This window comes from Lissotriton vulgaris, chromosome 4_1, assembly GCF_964263255.1.
Source record: "Lissotriton vulgaris chromosome 4_1, aLisVul1.2, whole genome shotgun sequence".
NCBI classification, from domain to species: domain Eukaryota; kingdom Metazoa; phylum Chordata; class Amphibia; order Caudata; family Salamandridae; genus Lissotriton; species Lissotriton vulgaris.
The window spans coordinates 675,867,605-675,882,513 of NC_141691.1; the positions used below are offsets into that span (position 1 = coordinate 675,867,605).

A 14,909-nucleotide genomic window follows, 5' to 3' on the forward strand; every position below is an offset into this window, starting at 1 on the left:
AGTGCTGACAATAACTTGGGTCTGGTTAATGTTTGTTTGAGACTTGCATGATAAGGCTAGATATGTATTTTAATGAGTTTTAAATATTTATTGTATTATGTCTTTGTTGTTTAAAGACCTATGGTCTAAATAAACGTATTTCTATTTCAACATATGTTTATTGATTTTTACACATATTAAAAAGAACGATAAAACTGTATACCTTGCAACAAAATGTGCAACTGGCCTCAGAGTACATGACATGTTGCCTCCCAATGTTATACGTTAAATTATTGTATATTTACCTAATGCCTAAAACACACTGATGTGATATCATTGCTTTCCCTTTCCCCAATCTTCCTCCTCAGAGTTTTGGAAGGAGATTGCCAGCGAGTTTCACTGGCAAACGCCACCAACGGGAAAGCTTTTTGACTTCAATTTCGATGTAACTAAAGGCAGAGTCTACGTAGAGTTCATGAAAGGGGCCAAAACCAACATCTGTTACAACGTCCTTGACAGAAACGTCAAGGAGAAAAATCTGGGAGAGAAGACGGCAATATTGTGGTAACTTTTTTATTTTTCATAGTGCTCTTTTCTACTTATTTCTTTCCCTAGTTTTCACTTCAGCTCTATTTTTTTTAAACAACCGCTATTTGAGTCTGTATTCAAATATGCTTTTTGAGTTAAAGTGAATTCTCTTTGATTCCTGGTAGCACCACAATATTTCAACCTCTACTTCAGGCCTCCCCTTGCGTGCTGTGCCCTTGTTGTGCATTTGGCAGACGGGTGTACAGTACACACACCCCTTTAAAAGGAAACTATAACAGCAGAATATTTAGTAGGATATGAAATATTTGACACGGCTAATATGGAGCTCTTTCCGAAAGCTTTATGCGTATTTCACCTCAAAAGATGAACGAAAATCTGGATTATGAAGGTGTATGTCCATGTTTGGTGTGGGCACATTGTTTGGAACGCCTTTCCTTGGCGCTGCTGCTTTGTGTGGGAGTGCCTCGGGGGTGTGTCTCTGTGCAAACACCCACGTCCCCGGTGAACACATTTACGGAAGCTGGAGGATTGTTAATCAGACCGGCACAGCATTAATGAGACAATAACAAGAACCTGCGGTGCTGGAACCTTACACGTTGCCCTTAATGTTTAGTACTTTGTGCGTACAAAACATGGTTCTGCCAAATCATTTCATGTGACGTGTGTGCATAGGGTTTATAGAGCGCAAACCTAGATGCAAAGCAATGGAGGAACCTCCAGAAAAGCTGCGCGAGTATTAAAAGTAAGGTGCATGAAACAAGACGCATGGGGAAGAAGGGGGGCACAAGGGAGAAAGTGACTCTGGTGGCCTTGTAAGTGTATGTGTGTGGTCTGTGGGGAGATATTAGTGTGAAGCAACATGTTGTACCAAGAGAAGTGTCTTCATTTGCTTGCGGAAGAAGAGCCCAGAGGACGCTTGTCAGATCTGGACTGCGATCTTGTTCCATATTCTCAGGTGTCGAATGAGAAGGCTTGTTGTCTGGTATTCTGCTAGTTATGTTATGTTATAATGGATTTATACCACGCTCACATACTCAAGAATGTCCTGGCGCGCACAGTTACCCAAGCCTAATGGAGCAGAGAGTTAAATCAGCTGTTAAAAAGAAAACTTTTAAGTTGTTTTTAAAAAAGTCTGAAGTCCTGAATAGACCGTAGTTCCAAAGGAGAGGAATTCCATGCTGTGGCTGCTTTCACGGAAAGGGACTGAGCCCCCAGCCGCAACCTGCGGAATCGAGGGATCTCTATCCGTCGTTGGGTGGCCGAGCGCAAGGATCGACTGGGGACATAGAAAGCAAAACGCTTCCTGATATATATTGGTCCAAAACCGTGCAGGGCTCTATGGGCCACAGTGAGAGCCTTACATTGCGCTCCGTGGGCCACAGAAAGCCAATGTAAATCTCGTAGATGCTGTCTCACGCTTGATATCCCTGAGATGTTAAACAGAAGTCTAGCAGCGGAATTCTGTATGGTCTGTAATTTTTTTAGCAAATATCCCGCGATGCCAATATACAGAGCGTTGGCGTAGTCAATGCGGGAGAGAATGAGAGCGCGGGCGACCATCTCCTGGGCAGACCTTGGAAGATTGTAGGTGGTAGGGACCAGAGTGGAATTGCCGCCTTCGTATTTGTACATTTACTGACATGCTTGAAGAAATCCTGTAATAAGACATCACCTCCACCTTACCAACTATCGAATTACCCACCTCCATTCTTATTCTTCCTGAGCACTTGTGTTCTTAAAATATGATTTCCTGTGTTTTATCCTAAAAATTGTTTTATTCGGGTGTATCCCCTACTTACTGGGCATAACCATGACCCTAGCGGCTGTAAAAGTGACCTAATGTATTACTCACATTATCTTCTATAAACCTCATCTTGAACTCCTGAGTTTTCAAGTTATTCTCCATAAATAACGAGAGAAGGAAAAGTGCAATTACCATGATATAAAATTAGAAAAAACCTGAACTTTATGAACGAATCACCGAAAAAATTAGATGCCTTCTTTACTTTGGCAATGCTCTTTTTCCTAAAAACAATGCATGCCGTTTGTGGAGGACAGCCGTGCTTGTCATATGGATGCATTACAGACAGAATTGCAGTTGACATCTTCTTCCTCCTCTGCCAAGTATTGTGTGCAAGAGCTTCTTCACTAAGGCTCTCATTACAAGTGGCTACTTAATTCTGAAGGGGCTAGTAACAGCTGTTATCGACCCTGTCGCAATTATGAGACGCGCTTGAACACTTCAGATCTGTTTGCTTTCACCTGAAGATTCTACATCTCCTGATCAAAGCCTGGTAAAAATGAGCAGTTACCGGGTAAATTGGACCCAGAACTACTGATTCTTCATTTCTCAGTGGAACCTGAGCGTTAAACTTTTAATGCGCTCGATTTTCCGTCCCCCAGGAGATACCAGTAGCCCAGGTATCAGTAACTGAGGGGGTGGGAAAATACCAGCTAATTTTCCAGGCCACTCAAAATGAAGGCCTACTGGTGCAAATAACAGCTATGGTAAAATCATCTCACGCGGAAAAAAAAATATTGGCTGCTCTGTGGACAATGGCAAGATAGTGTACAGGTGATCTTATTAGTGAAAACGCTGGAACCTGAGCTTCCAGGGAGATATCACAAAGAATCTCAAGTCATCAATTCTCTGCAGAATTAAAACGTACCTTCTTGTAACTTCTGAGCCACTCTACAGGCCGTTGTCTTTTCTTACAGTGCAAATGCGTTGCCCATTAGCCTGCCCAACACGACTTATGCCTGTAAAAAGAAGTCTTCCATGTGCATCATGTGTTATTAGAGCTCAGGAGAAGCTTAACACATAACCCTCATCCTGACAGATCGACACGGGCCTCCCTTCAAATTAATGCAATCTGAACAAAGTCACCCAGTTGTCTTTAAGACTACCCTTCTGAAGAAGCCAGGCTACAGTCAACAAATTCCCAGGCTTCTACAGTAGCAAACAGAGTCAAGGTTCACTCAAAACCCAGAAATGTAATAAAGAAAAGACAGCCATGAGTTCTAATTATAGTATGTAGAGTAAAATAGCAGAGCAATGTACCAAACTCATACTATATATTTTAACATTCTGTTAGACCTGTTTATTTTGCTATTATTCCACCAATGAATTACCTGTGGAGCTGCACAGTCCTGCAATATCTCTTAGGGGGTAGCTGTTCCCCTCCCTCCTAGTTTAAATTTAATTTGGACTAATATATTCATGGCATTGCAGTACCCCCATTTAGCGACTGAAAGAAATGAGTCTAATACAAAATGTGGTATCACTGTCAACATGACAATAAGAGATGCTTCTGTCTTGTGAGCATGCTCAGCGTCCTTGTGGTTACCTATTAATAAAGCAGTTTGGAAACAGCAACCAAAACTTCTTAGGTTGCTTGAGTTTGTTCTTCAGGGTGAATATGTTGTGAAAATTGTGTTGAATATGTGTTTATTTGCATCTCTAAGAATCGGGACTCTCCCTATATATGCGTAGCTAGATCCATCTTTACAGTAACAGATTAAAAATTAAGCTCAATGTAGATCTTTCAGTATGTGATTTAACTGGAAAAAGTACCAACGTTTTCAATCAATTCTAAAAATGAAGGGGCCTAAACACTGTCTCGTTAAAAACATCTGAGTTCATCCACAGTGATGGGATGTGTATGAACAATTACATAATTTGTGTGTCTACAGAAAGGGTTGACATATAGGTTTCTTAAATCCTTTTTAGGACACATGCCAGGGTTTCAATTATGAATGCAAACATTTGAAGATATACATGACGTCAGTGCCTAAAATGTGGACTATCCTTACGCCTTATCTGAAGGCCATCCAAAAGCCACTGAGCAGGACCTGGAAGGCTTCCCGTGTCATTGTTTTTTGCCAATAATGACCCCATACTGCCAGATACATCCCTGTATCATATGCTAGTGTCTAGCCTAGATCAAAAGGCATTGCTACATCCAACCATATTGACATTGTCCATACGGAAAAGGAGAAAAATGGAGCAATTTCTCACCTTCCTTTAGCCTTACATGTTTTGACGTATTCAGCTGTACTTCCTTTGCGATTTCTATTTTGACTCCTTTCCTATGTGCATGTGCTCAAACTACGTAACGTAACAATGTAGTTAATGCTTCTGACGTTCAATGGTATTAAAGACAACACTCAAGTTGGTTATTTCATGTGATATTTACATCCACAATGAGAGATCTTTCTTTATTTTTAAAAAAAAAATAAAAAATTGACACAAACGGCTCTTAAAAAGTCAGCAGAAGCAAGTGCCCATAAGTTCATCACAGCTGAGACTTAACATTTGAACCCCACCTTCCACATTAATCAGAATCATTGGGTGCTTTTAGCAGCCCTAAACCAACCCAACTAGGGAAGGATCGGGAATCTTGAACCTGCAGTAGGGGGTTCGGTAAGCCCTCGCCTCTTGCCAATACTACTACTCACACATTGGTTTTATTGTTAGTAAGGAAAGAGAATTCTGTGGTTGAAAAATAGTCCACTCCTCGCCACAGGTGGCTGTTGTCCCTGTTTGAGGAGTATAATTTGGGGCAACCTAGAAGAAAGATTGAAATATAGCTATGTAGTTCAGGGAAGCACCCACAGGTTGATTTCAGTGCCCCTGTGAAGTAGTGTGGCTCACTGGTTAGAGGCGGCAGACCCGAGAGCAGAGGACGGCCCGGGACCAGGGTTCGATTCCCGGCGCGGCAGGTTTCTGGACCAGGGTCAGCGGACTCGATAATTCTCTCGCCTCGGTGCCCACTCTGATCAGCGATCACACTCGGCAACTCTGGGCATTAGCTTGCCTCATCTTCACTAACGGCCCCACCAGACCGCCGGGGATGCCTGGTCTCACCCTGGGGATACCCATTAAGGGACCATCTCTCAGGGAAGCCAGGAAGGGTTTCGCAGCGGTTGAAGCGCCTTGGGACCCTACGGGTAAGTAGTGCGCTATATAAATAAATGCCTATACATTTACCTGCCCCCCCATCGCTCTGAGTGCGGCAACTGTAATAGTGATCACTGTAGATCACCAGGCCAGCACCTATATTTTTTAACGGCACAGAGGGGCCCATTCTGACAACTCCACAGAAGAGGCTTCTGGGAGGAGCCTGAAGAAAGCTAACCGGTTGCTGTGCCGCTGGTATGAACATGCACCCTGATTTGACCGCTGCATGCAGTCTCGACCATGGTGCAGGTTCAGCCTCTAAAGGCACATATATGAAGAGCGACCCCCACGCTTACAAGTGCAGCCACCTTTGGGGTACAGGCTCAGCCATTGATGCATTTTTTTAGTTTGGTTCTGGGCCTGTTTAAATTGTTGGGGTCATGTCTGTTTGCCCTGAAGAGGGCAGCCAGTGCTGGTATTCACATAGTGGGAGGGAGCATCCTGGACTTCACTTGAGGGTCCTGAGAACTCTTCGAATGCCTTATTGGTGACCTCTTCGAATGCCTTTTGGGATGATTGTCTTTGCCCTTCCTACAGTATTGCTTACAGTGCTAGTGCCCTAATATTCTGGTGTTCTTACATAGTGCCATGTACTCCTTATAGGTCAGTTGGGTTCTAGGCACTTTTCATGTTAGAATGTAAGTGAAAGCAGCTGTTGCATAACGATTCAGAGCACAAAACTGTGAAACAAGGAAGCTTTTCTGAAGGAGGGGTTTTCAACTTAAACTTGAAGGTCAACACCCATCTCAGTTTTCACCCTCCGGCTGGTTCATTCCGCTTAGACCAGTAGAGCCAGGTGAACCCCGGCAGGTATGCTAGCTCTAAGCGACTTCTTATAACGCCTTCTTTTATTTACCTCCTGAGAACTCCTATCCTTCCACTCTACATGAATGCACTGTCTACCATTAAAATGTCAATTAATTTGACCTGTAGTTTTGCTGAAATAGTAACGAGAACTATCGCCGACTTTATATTTTTTTTACTAAGGTATTCTCTTGTTCATGTCGTGCTCACCGGATGGTAACGAGTGTTCTTGCATACTGTAAAGCGCTCCGGCCTATTGTGAGGGCAAGGCAGCGCTATACATAAAACTAAAACCCATCTCTTACAAATGTAGTGTTTTATTCAGCACATATCTTAGCAGCTCTCGGCCTTTGAATGGGAGACCAGCAGACACTTGTAGACAAAGTCTACCGCCATTAATTGGCGGGCTGCAGCTTCCTGCACAGTCTGCTTGGGGGGAGGGGGAGGGGTGTGTGAGAAAGGGGGTCAGTATGGCACAGTTCTTTTAGGGTACAGGGCCATTCCATGCGTTACTGTGACCCAGCTGAGCTCCCCAAAGGCAGTCATTCATGGTTCTGCATGCAGGGTACGTCTGGGGACGTTGACTGTCCTTGGGGCGCTGGTGCCCATGGGATTGATATTACATCCTACAGAGAATGTGCAAAGCTACTAATTGCAGAAAGAATGCGAGTCTGGACCTCAGACCTAAATTGTCTAGACTCTAGATGATAACTAGGCGCATTTGACTTTCCGGTACTGCAGGATTAACACACCTTGATCTAAATGATTATTGAATTCATGGGTTCCTGGCTGGTTCTCCATCCTACAGCGCATGAAGTCAACCATAGCTGCCATAGCAGAACGAGGAGGGTTGTTAATACATTTGCTCAGAGGTGATTTGAGCTTAAGTTTGAATGCATTTTGTTTGGAGAGGTGTCTTCTAACAAAGTGCTTAAAGCGTTTCCAACAGACGCTGCACGATAAGAGGGGCTCCCACGCTCACTGCCATCATCCTACCGCATTGTCCAATCGGAGCACAGAAGGGTCACTGAAAGGTTACTCTAGGATATACTACTGTTGGAAGTTCAGTACGAACTTCTGTGACCCAATATCTTGCCTTGATGAAAGCCAAGGCCATCAGCCCGTTGACCTTCACATTCACAGAACATCCAGGTATTTCCAAATCTACTATGTTGTCTCTGGAGGCACATCGCCAATGTCTGGCTTACATAATAGCAAGCACAGGTGGAGAAGCAGTGCATTCTTGTACTGAGAGGAAAACCTGACGGTGTGCCAGGGTGCCCTGGACAGTGCTGTCTCTTATGACAAAATACAACCTTGGATTTTGCTGCGGCAGAACAAGTGACACCCAGAAAAAGACATGGGGCAAATTAGCACACCCATACAATATATAAAATATGGTGTTAAACAGCACAGTGGGCACGCCTGTCCATTTGGACAATGTATGCATTCTAACACCCAGAGTTTTAAAAGTCAGTGCTGTTGTACAAATTCAGCTGCTGAGGAAAGGCATCTTGGGAGCCAATGCCATGCTTGGAAGCAGAATTGTCACCACTGAGGAGCAGATGTGACCTTCCAGCTAGAGCTGCTGACTTTGGAAGTGGGCAACCAGGTTCGAATCCAGTCGTGACGCAACATCCTGTGATTCTGGACACATCTCAATTTTTCTGTGAGATTAATCAAGCATTTGCAATGCAATAGGTCTCTCATTTATGACAGTTTGAGCTATTGTCACTGTAAATGACAATGCCTTCTATCTATGTGTTGTTTTAAAAAAAGATAAATGAAAGGCATTGTCATTTACAATGCAATTGCTTAAACTCTTGCAAATGCAAATGCGAGACCTATTACATTCCAAATGGGTGCTATAAAATTTTTTAAAAAGCGTTAGGAGAGAGCATGTCCCGCCTGCCAGAACAACGCTAATTGAGAAAATAGTGCTCGGAGGCTGTAATTAAAACCTATCGAGCAACAACACATGCAACAAGGGATGTCGCCATGGAAGGTGCAAAATGAGACAAGGCGGTACTAAGGAGGGACTACTAAACCTTTCGACCAATGAACAGCCACAGTTTACAGTGGACAATGACACAAGCCATGGAAAAATGTGGGCGGAGAGTGGACAGAGTTTCAAATCCCTACCTCAATAAAGCATGCCTCGCAGAGCAGCGCATGTGCTGCCCAGGCCTAGAAATTAGTTTAACGTATTTGGGTACTCATGTAATGGACTCAAGCTAGAGCTGTGCTACAAAAAACAATATGAAAGATTATAGCTTTCCTGAGATCAATTTGTCAGAGGAGGATGTCCGCATTCTGAATCGGTCGTACTTCACTTAAAAACACATATTTTTTTTTTGATCAAAGCATCATAAATACATTTTTAATCCCCTCAAACTTAAATCATCTGTATCCAAATTTATTCACACCAATTTCTTAATTGGCGAATGCGATATTTATATGTGTGGTAATCAGAGATTGAGAATTAGTTCATCTGTGATTCACATTGTCTTTTTAAAAAAAGAATAGACTCCAAATCTTGCCCAATGCATTTCGGGTTATGGGCACTACTTCAGGGGCATCCAAATGGAAAAATCTGTTAGCAAACAATGCTCTGGTCATCTCAGTGCAGTCCTCATCATCTACAAAGAATAAGATCCTATGTGATCGAGCAGAGACGTGTCACCCACGTAATAAATGATGTGGTGTGTTGTGTATTAAAAACAGAAACGGAGTGAAACCTGTCATCTACAGTGGTAAACTGTTTGCATGCACAAGCACTGATCACAAAGAAAACCGTCTGTACAGTCATGTAAAACCCGGACGTGCGATGCTTAACTCATGGAAGCGAAAAACATGCTCCATAGTAAACCGAAACTCCATGAACAAATGTACCAAAACACTTTCCGTAAACAAAAAAACGAAGACGTTAGCATCAAATGTGCTCAGAACGTTCTCAAGGGCAGATCGCTACGGCCACCTATAGTTGTAAATCCGATACAGCCCCAAGTGCACCCTGCATTAGATGGGCATATGAGTAGCTACTCACTTCACATGCTGGATAACAACGAGCATCTCCTAAACAAGTGCTGCTAATCGTGAGTCCGTCAGGATCGCTATATGTAAGTGTACATTAACCGTATGGCGTGTGTAGCATATTGGTGTACCACAGGAAAAGGAGAGAGTTTTCCCTAATTAACCCAGAAAGGACCGGGAAATGTCGTGACAAAAAGAAAATTCCTTTCTGTGTATTGCAAATTAGAGCATAAATGTAATTTGTCAACAATGACACCTATCTTGAAGCAATTATATCCCCAGCTAATCATATACTTATACATAAGTGAAATAACATAAAAATTATATCAAAACCATATTTATTAAAAAAGTTTCATCAGTGGACTTTATATAAACATTTTCTTACACATAAAGATTCATACATATATCTTCTTAAGTCACAATAAATGATACTTGGTACATAAATATACAATTATCAATTAAAAAACAGTTTATGTCGACGCGTTTCGGTGCTTCGATGTTTAGGACACCTTCCTCAGGACTTATGTTAAAAACATCTTCTTTCTAAAAAATATATATAACATTTATTAGTATACAGTATATGAGGAATGTAAAATTTTAGTACTTCAAAGCTCATATGGTGTCAAGAACACAATTAAACCATTTATCTTACATTTATAGCAATTTATATTTTGCGGTACCAGTGTTGATCCGGCTGTTGAGGTAACAATAGATGGTCCCCTGCAACTCTGCTTTATCGTCACGGATCTGTATATACATTGACATTGTTTTTTAGAATCTTATTAGACCATTTTAAAAGTAAAGAATATTAGCAGCAGGGCTACAGATGTTATTGCTTACTTTGTTTTTTCTCTAAGGCCATGCGAGTCAATGGATAAACTCCACGGGATCTATGTATTTATGGTTTCTGCTGGTTGTTAAAACAGTCCCACTCCTTTGTTTCTAAGGAGTTTGTTGCGATCGTCTTTCCTCTTTTTAATTTGAGGTGATCCTTAACATCTGAATAAACAGTAGGAAAAGTTTTATTCAGTAAGGGCGCTGTATATATATTGCACACATATGTACATCTGGCTTGCAGATCTATTGTATGAGTATTCTATTTGGTGCTAATACACTTATTCATTAGTTTCAAAAATGAACTAAAAGGAGCACATTCTTTACTCCCATTATGTTTTAACATTATGTATATTTAGATACATCCAGTGTCAGCACAGTATTTGCATTTTTAAGTGAAGACATACTGGTCAGGAGCATGCACTCAGAGTTACTGTAAGCTCACTAAATCTCCCTTTTTTAAAAAATTTATAAGCGAGCAAGCAAACTTCTCATATAAGCAAAGCACCAGTTTTTTTAAACTAGCTAGATCCCCTTTTAAGTTATAAGCAAGCTAGCGGGAGGTGCTCGTTTTATCAGAACTCCGGTCCATTCAACCAACCGACTCTCGTCGTTAAAGCACAGGCTACTCTTACCGTAATAGACGACAAACGCACCGCCGGCCCGGTCTCCCTGGTATCCAGTGTCAGAATGAACACTGCAACGGGTTGTCTCTATATATACACACGTAGATTGTAGTTAATTATAGATAATTAAGAGATTGTTGGCGCCTTTATTCAATTAAGACGTCCTTGCCCGAAAAAAAGTGTGCGCCATTTTTGTAGTTTTTTGAGGACGTTCTCGTACACAGTAGAGATCGGACTGGATCGGGCTGTTTCACTTCTTGAAATATTGAGTTTACCCTCCGTATTCGAAGTATATATATATTTATAGGGTCCTAATTGGAATGACGGTACCTATTTCGTTTTATTTTTAAACATAGTCGAATGGTGGTCATTATTACCTATTCTGACTATTCCGAAATGAATTCCACGATAGTATATTTTAAGCAAATTGCTTTTTCATAAAATTCATTAATTCAACTTTTTTGTATTCAGCGAAATTGTTTATATCCATTACGAGTATATTAGTGCAATAGTATACTAAAAATATTTTTCATAACTTACGAGGTGTGTCCGCCATTTTGGTAGTTTGATAATGATTGATAGAAACTACATTTGTTCCATGCATTTTTACTGTTTATACAGAATAGACAGAGGACGCTCCCGTGGTGGATCTCTGTAATTTTCAAACAATCCACCCAATTTGTATATATTGGAGGGTGTGTATTAAAAAAGATCGAAACCGGGGAACTTGTTAAAAAGCGGGTCATATGCTATGCACGTTTCTAGGGAAACGATTAATTTGTAATGTTTGAGCAATACATAAACCCACGTAAACCGAAGCGTCCTTTACACAGATTGTGGCAAATCAACCAATGCACTGAAACAATGTTATTCTTCTACTGCAATTCCTACATTATGCACATACTTTTTTCCTTGCAAATATAGTTTCTAAGGAATGATTTATGGACACAAGAATACAAATTACAGTGGTAAACTGTTTGCATGCACAAGCACTGATCACAAAGAAAACCGTCTGTACAGTCATGTAAAACCCGGACGTGCGATGCTTAACTCATGGAAGCGAAAAACGTGCTCCATAGTAAACCAAAACTCCATGAACAAATGTACCAAAACACTTTCCGTAAACAAAAAAACGAAGACGTTAGCATCAAACGTGCTCAGAACGTTCTCAAGGGCAGATCGCTACGGCCACCTATAGTTGTAAATCCGATACAGCCCCAAGTGCTCCCTGCATTAGATGGGCATATGAGTAGCTACTCACTTCACATGCTGGATAACAACGAGCATCTCCTAAACAAGTGCTGCTAATCGTGAGTCAGTCAGGATCGCTATATGTAAGTGTACATTAACCGTATGGCGTGTGTAGCGTATTGGTGTACCCGCTTGGTCATTTCTTAAAGGTATATTAACTACAAAGTGAAGCAAACAACATTTACAGAAACATTGTGAACTAGTGAAGATTGATACTGTTACACTTGCAAAATTGGAGAAAATATATATAGATGCCCTGTAAAACACATGTTTAAATAACAATAATGAACATCATAAACAATATATTAAAAAATAAAAAGTGATAAAAATGATAGTTATAAATGGCCAAAACAGCTGAAATCCCAAAGTCAATAGCATATATAATGATTAACAGGAATCTGCTTCTCATAGAAAGCATGCATATTCCAATCTGTCATTCATCCCAATCGAAAGCATGGAACCCAATTTTTTAATCCAGAAAAATTCTGATCTCACAAGTTGTTTATGATGGTCCATATCTGATCTCCATTTCATTACTTTTAAGATGGTAAACCGTAGTTGTGCTATGTTGTGTCCAGCTTCAAGCCAATGCATTGCTACAGTGAATTTTTTATTGTGGTTTCTTGTGTTGCTTTTGTGTTCAGTGATCCATGATTTTAATCTTGCACTCAGTTTTACCCACGCATAATTTTCCGCAAGGACATTTCAAGGCATAAATATAATTTTTGGTGTCACAGGTACTTGAGTGCTGTAATTTCATTATGTTGCTTTTAGTTGGATGGGTTAAATCATTGCCAATGATCACGTTATTACAATGGAAGCAGTTTGCACATCTTTGCATCCCTCTGTGTTCGGCTTTGTCTGGGTTTTTGGTACCTGATAACAGTTCTTTCAAATTTTTTGTAACCTTTAAAGGTGAACATGGGTTTTTGTTGGTATACATTCATTAAATCTGGTACAGTTTGGATAATTTCCCAATGCATGTAATGGAAGCAATTTCAACATCTTTGCATCCCTCTGTGTTCGGCTTTGTCTGGGTTTTTGGTACCTGATAACAGTTCTTTCAAATTTTTGTAACGTTTAAAGGTGAACATGGGTTTTTGTTGGTATACATTCATTAAATCTGGTACAGTTTGGATAATTTCCCAATGCATGTTGATGATGGATTTGATTTTGTGTGCTTTGATGGAATGTTTTAATACGCATACCATTGCGTTGCCTTTTGATGACTGAGTTTTGGTCTTCATGTGTTGTCTGTCAAGTTTAGAAATATGATATACAGATTCTTCAATGAGATTTGATGGATTTCTGCTTTGTTTGAATCTGGTTGAGAATTGATCAAGGGTGTTAGATAAGTCTGATGGATCGGAAACAATTCTTTTGAGTATAAGTGAGTAAGGTTAATGGCGTTTTAATGCAAATTGATGAAAGCTTTTGAACTGTAAACTGTGGTTCCTGTTGGTACTCTTAGTATATACATTGGTTTTGATTCCTGTTCTACTGATTTGAACCAACACATCCAAAAATGCGATCTTGTGTTTATCAATCTGATGAGTCAATTTTATGTGGTCATGATGTTGATTGAGCCTATAAATATTGTCCTCCAACAATTTCCGATCACCGTTCCAAATTATGAAAATGTCATCAATGTATCTTTTGTACAGGATTAAATGTTGTTGCCACGCTTCTTCATGAAGTATGAAATCATGTTCAAATTTTGACATGAAGATATTCGCATATGATGGAGCTCCGAAGAAGCCAATTGAAGTACCATTGCGTTGTACATAAAACTGTTATTCCATTGAAAATAACTGTGAACTAGAGCGACATGTAACAGTTCCAGTAGGAAAATCTTGTTTGCCCTAATGGGGCCTTGGTTGAGAAGTGCCCATTCAACTGCTTCTCAACCTTCATTATGAGGAATTGAAGTGTACAATGCATTTACATCAATAGCACATAGCCACCATTCTTCAATGTGACCTGTACAGAATCGAGTGAGAATATATAAAAATGTAGTGGTGTTGTTTATATGGGTCTCCCATTCCTGTACAATAGGTTGGAGAAAGAAGTCTAAATATTTTTAGAAATGGTTCAGAAATAGACCCACAGGCTGATAAAATTGATCGAAAAGGTAGATTGGTGAGATTTTTATGTGTCTTGGGTAACGTGTACATTTGTGGCCTGTGTGAATATTCTGTGTACAAATAGATGTAAGTGTGGCTGTAAATTTACTCCACTTCGGTTACCTTGGTTAGAATTTGTTTGAATGTATTTTGAAAATACTTAGTATGATCTTATTCTATAGTATGTACGTTTTTGAATCTTGAATGTGTGTATTGACACTAGACTCATAAAAATCAGTGTGCCTGACAACTAGTGCCCCTCCCTTATCTGCTTGTTGAAACGTCACCTGTTTATTGTTAGCTAATTAACGTAGTGTGCTCCATTCTTTTGGTGTCAAAATCAGGGTTTTCTTTTCTTAACATTTAATTGCGTTGATATCCTTTTTTACTAACCTTTCAATCGCATTGATAGCTTTATGAGAAATGGGAGAGGTAAATGTGCTCTTAGGCTTAAATTCCTTGTATTCTAAACCTTATGGTGATGTTGTCACTGGCTCCAATGTGCTGAAAAAACGAATATACCTCATGAATTTGAAGAAAGAGATTTCAGTTTCTGCAGCATGCTGTTTTTTTTTTTTTTTTTTAAATATATTTTTATTGCAGGAATTAGTACAACAATACAGTAACGACCAGCATCATATTATAGCCAACTCTTACAAGATACAGCCCACCGACCCCCTTCCATAGTATTGCTGTACGGCCAAGCGGCCCGTGTTCTTGGGGTTAGGCGGTGAAGGTAGCTGGGGTCAG

The 14,909-nt window shown here is 40.4% G+C and overlaps 1 protein-coding gene across 1 annotated transcript in view; it reads left to right on the forward strand.

Moving 5' to 3' along the window:
* Positions 1 to 14,909, forward strand: part of ACSS2 (acyl-CoA synthetase short chain family member 2) — a 225,828-nt gene that overhangs the window by 3,004 nt on the left and 207,915 nt on the right. Inside the window, exon 2 of the mRNA XM_086964950.1 lies at positions 348 to 543. Coding sequence (XP_086821076.1) covers positions 348 to 543 — 196 coding nt within the window. The remainder of the gene's footprint in view (positions 1 to 347; positions 544 to 14,909) is intronic.